This window comes from Crotalus tigris, unplaced genomic scaffold (assembly GCF_016545835.1).
Source record: "Crotalus tigris isolate CLP2741 ecotype Arizona unplaced genomic scaffold, ASM1654583v1 scf7180000024153.1733885, whole genome shotgun sequence".
In the NCBI taxonomy this organism is placed as follows: Eukaryota; Metazoa; Chordata; class Lepidosauria; order Squamata; family Viperidae; genus Crotalus; species Crotalus tigris.
In genome coordinates this window covers 1,666,586-1,677,500 of record NW_024100414.1, presented here as the reverse complement: position 1 = coordinate 1,677,500, position 10,915 = coordinate 1,666,586, and the positions used below count along the sequence as shown (strand labels likewise).

Below are 10,915 nucleotides of genomic sequence, written 5' to 3'. Positions count from 1 at the left end.
GCATATAACAATATACAGTTCTCGTCTCACACTGCTCAGCTTGTGCTTTATCTTCCTGGATGCAAAGGTCCTTCCTCTTTGCTGGAGAAATTTTTCCTTGTAACCTTTTAAAAAATCACATTCCCAAATGACAATCCTGGGGAGAAAAAAACCACTGAGCCCAAGAATTTTAATAGAACAGCTGCAATTGCAGCCAGGATAAATAAAAGCTTCTGGAGACCAAAAGAAAAGAAAAAAGATCTGACAATTCTATTTTCATTTTATGACACCTGGAGGTTTAGGCTGGACAGTCGTGTACAAGTTGTAAAGTGTGAAATCTGGAAGACTGCCAGAGGCACCAAATGTTAGCCATAAATGCTCAGGCTGACTTCAAGACTTTTGAGTGCAGAGGCTGATGCTTTAAAAGGTTACACAGGACTTCTTTGAAAGTGCTTCTTGTTAAAATGATCTCTATTGTTTATATTTTCCTGTATTGAAAAGAAGGAATCAGATTCATAGAACATAGATTAATAGAGCTGAAAGAGACCTTGGGGGGGGGGGGTCTTCTAGTCCTTCCTGTAACTTCCTGGACCTAATATAAAACCTTTCTCCCTTGGAATTATTTCACCCTTTGGAGATTAACCAGAAACTGGGAATTCTAGTTTCTATACAGTAGATTTATTGATTGCTGGAGTCTGTTGGAATTCCTGTTTCTTTAAGAACTGTGTGCCTTTGTTCACAGACCTGAAAAAAAGACTTAAGGAAACCATTTGGGATCCTGTCTGGCAATTGCAAAACATTTTTTTGGATGCCAAGTTATTCAGGCAGAGATCACTAAAAAAAAAAAAAAAAAATACTCATCCCAGTAAAGAAAAGGGGCAGATTTCCCCCTGGAAAGTTACAGAAAAGATTATTATCTTGTGTTAAAAAAAAGGTGAGGGGAAGAATTGTCTGGAGGGCTCAGGAGATTAAAAAGACATATTTTTTTTTTGTAAATAGGAAAATTGCAGAAGGCTGTTGCCTTATTAATATACTGTGAGTAGGTTTAAACTGTTAGGATTGAGGCAAAGCATAAGGAGAATAAAAATACGCTTAACGCATAAATATGTGCAGCACAATATATAAAACCACGGAACAAGTAAAATAAACCAAAAGCATGGAAATGTATGAGCAGGCTAAAGCAACAGGAAGACTTAAACAGACTGGTATTTACTTAAAGGTTTTCTAAAAAATCTTGTCTTTCTATCACGGCAGCTTTCTCACACAGGATTGGCAAACACTTTCAAAAGCCTCCAGGAAGAGCAGTAGGTAGGTAAGCAGGCAGGTAGGTAGGAAGGAAGGTAGAAAAGGAAGGAAGGAAGGAAGGAAGGAAGGAAGGAAGGAAGGAAGGAAGGAAGGAAGGAAGGATAAATGTAAAGGTAAAAAGGGGAAGAGAAAGAAAAAGGAAAGGAAAGCTAGGGGGAAGGGGAGGGAGAAGAAGAAGTGAAGGAAAGGAAGGGAAAGGGAAGGGGAAGGAAAGGAAAGGACAGGAAAGGAAAGGAAGGGAAAGATCAAGTGAATGAAAGGAAAGGAAGGGATGAAGAAGGGAAGGGAGGAGAGAATGGAAGGAAAGAAGAGAAAAAGAAGGAAGGAAGGAAGGAAGGAAGGAAGGGAAGGAAAGAAAGAAAGAAAGAAAGAAAGAAAGAAAGAAAGAAAGAAAGAAAGAAAGAAAGAAAGAAAGAAAGCCTTAAATGAAGCTCCTGGTTCAGAGTGGACCCCAACTGCCTCTCGGGAGCCAAGCAGGAGAGGGAGAGAGCTTCAAATCCTAATGGCCAGGATTCTCCCTCCCTGGGACAAGAGGATGCTGTGATCTCTCTGCTTCCTTTTCCTGTTTATACAGTTCTTAACTGGTGGGATGTGGGAGAAAGGTTTGCTGTGAGGCCATTCTGTCCCATCTTGCACATTAAAAGTGGACTTTCTCTGCCCTAACCCAAGCCGGTCTTCCTCTCTTTTCTCCAGCGTTTTGGGAGAGCTGCTGACCTCCTGCTTTTAGCCACAAAGTGCCATTCAGTCTTATATTCGGTGGGGAATTTGAGAGAGGCTGACGTGGGCAGCCTCAAAGCTTGAATGCTGCCTGGACTTCAACCCCCAGAATTCCCCAGCTAGCTAGCTCATGCGGCCAAATTGGAAAAACACTCTTTTAGAATTCAGCAACGGCTGAATGCAAACAGGCCTCTGGAGATTTTCCCAGAAACCGTTTCGTTATGACCCACCAGATCTTCCCATATCTCAGTTTAGTGAGATTCATTTGCTTTAGAATCTATTTTCTATTGGTTTTGTGTTTTGCCTCTTTGGAACCACCACTGAAGGAATTAGATAGATAGATAGATAGATAGATAGATAGATAGATAGATAGATAGATAGATAGATAGATAGATAGATAGACACACAATTATAATTTCTTAGCTAACCATCTTCTGAGCACAAGCAAAACCGTGTTACTAACTTAACAATTGCAGTGAAATTGGACAACCCTTTGTCTGGAATGGTGAAGGGTCTCTTGCTTGTGCAGGGGGTGGGACTAGAAGACCTCCAAGGTCCCTTCCAACTCTGTCGTTCTGTTCTGTTCTGTTCGGTCTGGTGCTACTGGATATTCACCCTCTCCCCTTTGTTTTGTGTTTACGGTAGATACTAAAAATCTTCCCTTCTGAAATAAGGACAATGAAGGCGGCCGTTTGCTTGCTGCTAATGGCCGCTGTAGGAATCAAGGCGCAGAAGACCGAAGAGGCCGAAAGCCGCGCGGCGGGAGAGGCGCGAGAATTTGTTTACCGCAACAGATACAAACGCTCTGCCGAGGCCCAGGACAAATGCACTTACACCTTCATTGTGCCTCAGCAAAGAGTAACCGGGGCCATTTGTGTGAACTCCAAAGAGCCCGACTCTGTGCTGGACAACAGGGTGAACAAGCAAGAGTTGGAACTTCTCAACCACGAACTCTTGAAGCAGAAGAGGCAGATAGAGACCCTGCAGCAGCTGGTGGAGGTGGACGGCGGGATCGTGAACGAGGTCAAGCTCCTGCGCAAGGAGAGCCGCAACATGAACTCCCGCGTCACCCAGCTGTACATGCAGCTGCTGCACGAGATTATCCGGAAACGGGACAACGCGCTGGAGCTGTCCCAGCTGGAGAACAAGATCCTCAACCAGACAGCCGACATGTTGCAGCTGGCAAACAAGTACAAGGACCTGGAGCACAAATACCAGCACCTGGCCACCATTGCCAACAATCAGTCGTTCGTGATCGCACAGCTGGAGGAGCACTGCCAAAGGACGCCGGCCGCCAAGCCAGTGCTGCCGCTGCCGCCGCCGAACCGCGTCTACCAGCCACCCACGTACAACCGCATCACCAACCAAATATCCACCAACGAAATCCAGAGCGATCAGAACTTAAAGGTGCTACCGCCGACTCTTCCCACCATGCCCCCCGTCACCAGTGTCCCGACATCCACCGATAAGCCCTCAGGTACGTCAATCCCTTGGTTTTTTAGTACGGTCACGGACCGTACACGGTAGAGGTAGTTAGTCCTTGGCTTACAACGGGAACAGACCCCTGGATTTCTCTTCCAGACATCAGAGAGTTGCAAGCTTGTTTTGGGGGACATTGGCGTTGCGATGGTCCCTGACGACAATTTCTGTTGCTAAGCAAGACAGTTGTTAAAATGAGTTTCGCCCCCTTTTACGATCTTTCTTTTAATGAATCGCTACAGTTGTTAAGTTAATAACATGGCGGGTAAGTGAATTCTTCCCCACTGACTTGGCTGGTCGGGGGAATCGCCAAAGGGGATCACGTGACCCCGGGATGCTGCGACTGTCATAAACATGAGTTATTTGCCACATGGGTGAATTTTGATCACGTGATCCTGGGGATGTTGCAATACTTGTAAATGTGAAAAATGGTCATAAGTCTCTTTTTCAGTGTTGTTGTAACTTACAACAGTCACTAATCTGTTGTAAGTTGAGGACTACCTGTATGTCCTTCCTTCTTTCCTTCTTCCTTCTCTCCTCTTTCCATCTCCTTCCTTCCTTCTTTCCTTCTTCCCTCCCTCCTCTTTCCACCTCCTTCCTTCCTTCCTTCTCTTTCCATCGCCTGCTTTCCTCCCTCCCCTCCCCTCCCCTCCCCTTCCCCTTCCCCTCTCCCTCCCCCTCCCATCTCTCTCCTTCCTTCCTTCCTTTCTTCCTTCCTTCCTTCCTTCCTCCCTCCCTCCCTCCCTCCCTCCCTCCCTCTTTCCATCGCCTGCCTTCCTTCTTTCCTCCCTTCTTCCCCTCCCTCCCCTCCTCTCCTCAAGTCTACCTTCCATTCTGCTTAGCATGAGCAGCCTCTCCTCCATCTTCCACGTAGCTCCTTGGGGAAGCCCACCTCCTACTCTTGGATGGGGATACACGGAGAGCTGCATTTTCCTTCATTCTATTATGGAAAACTTCCTTGGAGCTAAAGGCTACGCTGGGAACGTCTCATCAGCCAGAAAAAAAAACAAAACAAAACCCTCTCGGCCAATCTTCTAATCTCCTCCAAAGCAGATCTCCTTGTCCCTCCTTCTGATATTTTAATAGACTGTTTTGCCATAAGGTTTTCAAATCTGGGGAAAGTAAATCTGCGCGTGGGGCTTGTCAGGGGGAAGCAGAAGGGGTTATTACAGTTCAGAAAATAAACAAGCTCTCTTTATTGAATCTGAACAATTAAATTAATAAGCCCAAAGGAATGGTAAGTGGGATTCACAGTGGGAGAAGCTCATGCGGGAGAATTCTTAAGAGAGGTGGAGCTCTTAAAAAACCACTATTAAAAGCCCCCCTTTCCCCCCTCCCTCACCTAAGAAACTTTAAAAAAAGATGATGAAAGAGAACAGGACTCTTAGTCAAACAAAACCTCTACATGAAATCATCAACAGCAATTTTTTTTTCTTAATTAGGAAAACTCTCCGGAGAGGAGGGAGAAAAAAAAAAGAAGCATGCTTTGATTTGCGATTTGTTCAACTGGCAGGACAAATTAACTCTTTCGGACTGAAAATAGTTCAGTTTTCCCCTGATTTTTTTTTTTAATACTTCAGGACCTGAGAAAGGATTCCACAGATCCAGTTGCCAGATCTAGTTAGATACGATTAATATATGAAACAATTTTTTTTTAAAAAAAAAAAGATGTTTGTTATGTGGAGCCTGGTCTTACTTCTGCCCGTAGTGTGCAGCTTATTGTGTACAAGGCATAATTTAAGCATGTGCAGAAGTACACACACATACACACACTCTAATTGTTTAAGGAAAAGGAAGATTCGAAGGTCTCCCACTACCTGGTCAGCCAGTTAAATTCTTTCTTCTAAAGTCCCAAAAATGAAAAGTGGGTATTTATCTGAACGTAAGTAGAAGATTTTTTACACTGAAGCTGTCGCTAAAGGTCTATAAAGCTAACACAAACACACAGGGAAATGATTAAAAGTTAAATACAACAAACCACCAGATTTGGAGCAAAAATAAACAGATTCCCTTTCTGAACAAGAGCGGGACTTACGGCAGGGGTCCCCAAGCCCCGGGTCGGTACGCATGCACACAGCTTAACTTGCACAAGTGGCAGGCTTGTGCACACATGTGCAGCTCAATTTGCACATGTGGTGGGCTGGTTCCCCTCTACCCCGCTCTCTCCAGGCTGCCAAGCCATAAAGGATGGGGACCGCTGTCTTACGCCAATTCTTATTCCAATGCTGTTTTTGGCAAGCCGTTTCACTGTCAATTGTAATAATGGGAGCCAAAATCAACTCAATGGGTCTCTACAGAGGGATGATGGGAGGAGGGAATAGGAAATATGTTTGCACACTTCATTGGACTGTATAGTAAAATTAGCCGGCGTCAGTGAAGCTTTTCTACACTGCTATCAAAACACGTCTCGGAAACATTTTTAAGAAGATTAATCGTTTGATGTTGCTTTGGTTTTTTTTTAATATACAGTAAAATTACATTTGTGGGGTCTTTGGTGCTCTCTGAGCTTGGTTGTTAGAGCGCAGAGGAGAGCAACGAAGATGATTAGGGGACTGAAGGCTAAAACAGATGAAGAACGGTTGCAGAAGTTGGGTATGTCTAGTCTATCGAAGAGAAGGTGGCGTGATAGCAGTGTTCCAATATCTCAGGGGTTGCCACAAAGAAGAGGGAGTCAAGCTGTTCTCCAAAGCGCCTGAAGGCAGGACAAGAAGCAACGGATGGAAACTAACCAAAGAGAGAAACAACCTAGAACTAAGGAGAAACTTCCCAACAATTAGGACAATTAACCAGTGGAACAACTTGCCTCCAGAAGTTGTGGGTACAATAAAATACAAGACTGTACTTCTAAGTTTAGAGACCATCATGCCAGAACCTAGGAAGGTAAAATTAAGTTTAGTTCTCATTAAGCAAGAATCAGCCAGGAAACCTATTTGACTCTATCTAGAATTGTGACCGGGCACTTGACAAGAAAGAAATATGGTGTCTCTTATTTTCTACCAACCAGGTCCTTGGCGAGACTGTTTACAAGCTTTAGAAGACGGCCACGGGACCAGTTCCATATATCTTGTCAAGCCTGAAAACACAAACCGATTGATGCAAGTCTGGTGTGATCAGAGGCAAGATCCCGGTGGCTGGACGGTAATTCAAAGGCGTTTGGATGGATCGGTGAATTTCTTCAGGAACTGGGAAACGTATAAGGTGAGGCCAAATAATGGTGTCTTTCAGCATTCAATTTTGTCGGTCTGCTTCTCATAGTGAAAGAACACCAGAGGTAGGAGAAGAGCAGGCAGAACTGGGAGGTGGAGTTAAACGTGCTATCAGCTTAGAATCCTTATGTTGCCACAAACGATCCAACTTCCAATCCCTCTTGAGTTTTATTGACTCTTATCTAATGCCAGTTTAGTGTTGATAGTTAGTTGACTAGATTCTTATGTAACTGGTAGGCTTGAATAAAACTTCTGCACCGCAACGTAATGTATAGTCCTGAACCTTTGTACCTAACACCATAATACTTAAGGTGTTGACAGAGGCAAAATCAATACTAGAGGATAATTCATTACTCTCTTTTTTCCCTGTAGCAAGGGTTTGGTAACATCGACGGAGAATATTGGCTGGGGCTGGAAAACATCTACTGGCTGACAAACCAAGGAAACTACAAGTTGTTGATAACCATGGAGGACTGGTCGGGACGGAAAGTTTTTGCGGAATATGCCAGCTTCCGTCTGGAGCCGGAAAGTGAATTCTACAAGCTGCGAGTGGGCCGATACAACGGCAATGCAGGAGACTCCTTTACGTGGCACAATGGAAAACAATTCACCACACTGGATAGAGACCACGATGTATACACAGGTACAAAAATCTGAATTCCGGGAGAATGTGCATTGAAACTATCTGGAATGGAATGGAATGGAATATCTATGGAGATTCTCAATCATCCAGGTCATACTTATCCCAAAGATCCTTTTTCACAAGGCAGCTGGAATGGAATGGAATGGAATGGAATGGAATGGAATAGAATAGAATAGAATAGAATAGAATAGAATAGAATAGAATAGAATATAAAATAGAATAGAATAGAATATAAAATAGAATAGAATAGAATAGAAATATGGAATAGAATAAATTATGGAATATGGAGAATAGAGTAGAGTAGAGTAGAATAGAATAGAATAGAATAGAATAGAATAGAATAGAAATAAAGAATAGAATCGAATTTAGGAATAGAATTTAGAAATAGAATAGAATAGAAATAAAGAATAGAATAGAAATAAATAGAATAGAATAGAATAGAATTTAGAAAGAGAAGAGAAAAGAAGAGAAGAGAAGAGAAAAGAAGAGAAGAGAAGAGAAGAGCAGAGAAGTAGTCCTTGTCTCTTTTTCCAAGTTTTCCAAGCTAGGCTTGATTTGGCAGGAGGGACGCAAGGAGGAAAGTACACCTGGTTGAAAAGTCAGAGTAAGATAAGTCCATCTGTTCAAAACGGGGTGTCTTTTATTTCTGTTTCAGGCAACTGCGCCCACTATCAGAAAGGGGGCTGGTGGTACAATGCCTGCGCTCACTCCAACCTCAACGGCGTCTGGTACCGAGGGGGCCACTACCGGAGTCGCTATCAAGACGGCGTTTATTGGGCGGAATTCCGGGGGGGCTCCTACTCCCTGAAAAAAGTGGTCATGATGATCAGACCGAATCCTAACACTTTCCATTGAAGGAGACAGCGTCCTCTCAAAGAGGTTGTAACTGGTTTTCCGGAGCGCAGCAACAAAGAATGTAGGATATTGTACCACCGACCACTAGACAGGAGACCTGGATGCTGTCCTATTCCAGAATCAATCTACAACCAAAACAAGAAGCTTTTTTTGGAGGGGGGGGGTCATCGCTCTTTGTGTGGAAAGAAAGAAAAAAAAGTAACCCACCCACCACTTTCGAGTGACACGGACCGTAGATCAACGGAGATCCTAGGAAAGGCGCCCTGCCATCTAAATACTTCTTATGTTATGTATACTCTCCAATCCTGCACATATCCAAAACTGTACAGTAAATAATAGACCCATTTGACACAGGAAAGTATATCCTTTGAAGCTATGTAGCCAGGGTGGGTATCTTAGGCTGTTAAAAGGGACGGTTCTTAATTTAATCCGTGGCAGAGACTTAGCGCCTGCGTCTACCACTGTGTCTTGCGCAAAGAGAAGACCAAGTCTGGAATTCTTCCACCTCCGCCTGGATTGCCAGGCAGTGTCACAACTTCACAACGAACTATTTCAAGTGGTTTATACAAACAATTCTGATATTCCTCTTTGCTCTTCCTCTTTAATGCATTGGCCATTCTCCAAACGTTGACCAAACTTGTATTTTTTTTCCCCCAATTATCTCAGCAGTATCAATGTGGTTTTTTTTTTTTCCCCTCTAGACTTTGGGGAATAACTTAGATCTGACTTTATCACCCGCAGAAATGGCTTCATAATATAAATGACAATTCTGGGTTCTGAGCTAAGTTGCCCTTGAAGACTCTACACCAGGGGTTCTCAACCTTGGCAACTTTAAGACTTGTGGACTTCAACTCCCCAAATTCCTCAGCCAGCAAAACTGGCTGAGGAATTCTGGGAGTTGAAGTCCACAAGTCTTAAAGTTGCCAAGGTTGAGAACCCCTGCTCTACACTCTCTAATAAAAAGAGGAATCATGCAACTTACAGAGTTTCCTAGACAATGGAATAAAAACTTGGAGGGCTTGTGAAAAAGATTCTGGTATCGTTAAAAACCAAGAGTTAAAGTTTACTGCTTCCTTAAATAGAAGGGCAAATAATAGCTACTGGAACAGAACCCATTTAATTAGCCATTAGACTGTAACTCTTTGGAGGGATATATGATACACTATTTGTCGTATTTTACCATAATGGACAAATACACATATTAAAAGAGAATTATGCAAATCTATCTATAACATCCATTGTAGAAACTTGAACTTCTGCATTCTAGTACTCTGCTGAGGTAAACACCAAAAAATTCTTGTTTTAAGACGTTACTTCCTAGGAACAGTGGAAACCATAAAAGTTTTAAAACTGTTATTACCTCATTATTTCATTCCTGATGGACAATGTGCATTAACATTTTGGAATGAGGTAGCATGTCTTGTACATAGATGAAAGTAGGGATTTTAATATATCATCAGATTACCTTGTAATGCTCCAAATGAGTAATAAAAGCAACAAATGTTACTTGGATATCAACATGCATTATTTTATTATGAGAGAGAGAAACAGACAAATAGATCTATAGAGATGGCTGGGTAGCTGGGTGGATGGATAGATAGATAGACAGAAAGACAGACAGATACAGAGATAGAGATTATAGATGACAGATAAGATGATAGACATAGATGATAGAGATGGATAATTACCATTACTTAATCAGTGGAATAACAATGTCTGTCTGTCTTTCTTTCTTTCTTTCTTTCTTTCTTTCTTTCTTTCTTTCTTTCTTTCTTTCTTTCTCATCTATGTCTGTCTGTATGTATGTCTAATCTATCTATCTATCTATCTATCTATCTATCTATCTATCTATCTATCTATCTATCGGTGTTGAAAAAGCTTCTGGCATAATTTAAAAAAAATGCTCAGAGATTGCTGCTTCCTTAAAACCACACAATTAATTTGTGCTGCAGTCAACTAAACGTGAACCTTGTAATCTTGACCATCAGTCGAGCACTTCTCCGCCCTTTTGTGTCTTCCAATTGTAAAAACTGCAGGCAGAGAATTCTCTTTAAAAAAAAGGGGGGGGGCAGGGATCCTTTGATGTGACTACTATTTCATTCATTCCAGACCGGTTCGTTTTTCCAAAGCCTGCCATCCCAAACTGAAGCAACTACTGGCTTGAATTGTGATTCTTGGAAACTGATTTATTTAGCTCTGCAGCTCTTCAAATAACTGGAGGAGGCATTTAGCCAACTTTTAAGTGAAAAAGGATATTAAAAGCAAAGTTCGCTAAGACAAACAAACGAGCCCTCCAAAATGAAAGAAGCGTCAAGCATTGTGTCGTTTCTGGCGCAACGCACATCTGCAGGTCATGTCTGTTAGCAGATTCTGTTGAAACAAAGGGAGACGTAAAATGTGTCCTGGGCTTTCTGAGGGATGAGCGCTCGGAATCTTGGGCGTTTTTGAAATAAAGACGTTGCAGGGCTATGGAGGGAAGGAAGACCATGTTTTTTTGTTTTTTAAAGAAAAGATTGTGGGAAACCGGGAAACAGGAACAAAACATTAACCAGGTGCTCAGGCGAGAGGTGAAATGCAAACTCAAAGTCTTGGGTTTTGTCAAGGTCAGATAGAAGAAATGGAGAAATTGAGGTAAAGAATACATTCAATGGGGAAAAAAATGCTTCTGCCTTTTGTCTTGTACCATCCCCTTCTTCTTAAACCCTCAAAATAATAAAGTTCATAAAGCAGA

At 42.4% G+C, this 10,915-nt stretch overlaps 2 protein-coding genes across 9 annotated transcripts in view; one reads left to right on the top strand and one right to left on the bottom strand.

Annotated features, from left to right (window-relative positions):
- Positions 1 to 9,702, top strand: part of ANGPTL2 (angiopoietin like 2) — a 12,201-nt gene extending 2,499 nt beyond the window's left edge. For both annotated transcript variants that reach the window (XM_039323060.1, XM_039323061.1), the window contains exons 2-5: positions 2,647 to 3,478; positions 6,485 to 6,678; positions 7,059 to 7,329; positions 7,985 to 9,702. In XM_039323060.1, the coding sequence (XP_039178994.1) occupies positions 2,647 to 3,478; positions 6,485 to 6,678; positions 7,059 to 7,329; positions 7,985 to 8,184 (1,497 nt within the window). In that variant the 3' untranslated portion in view covers positions 8,185 to 9,702. The remainder of the gene's footprint in view (positions 1 to 2,646; positions 3,479 to 6,484; positions 6,679 to 7,058; positions 7,330 to 7,984) is intronic.
- Positions 1 to 10,915, bottom strand: part of RALGPS1 (Ral GEF with PH domain and SH3 binding motif 1) — an 84,601-nt gene that overhangs the window by 41,606 nt on the left and 32,080 nt on the right. The window lies entirely within an intron of this gene.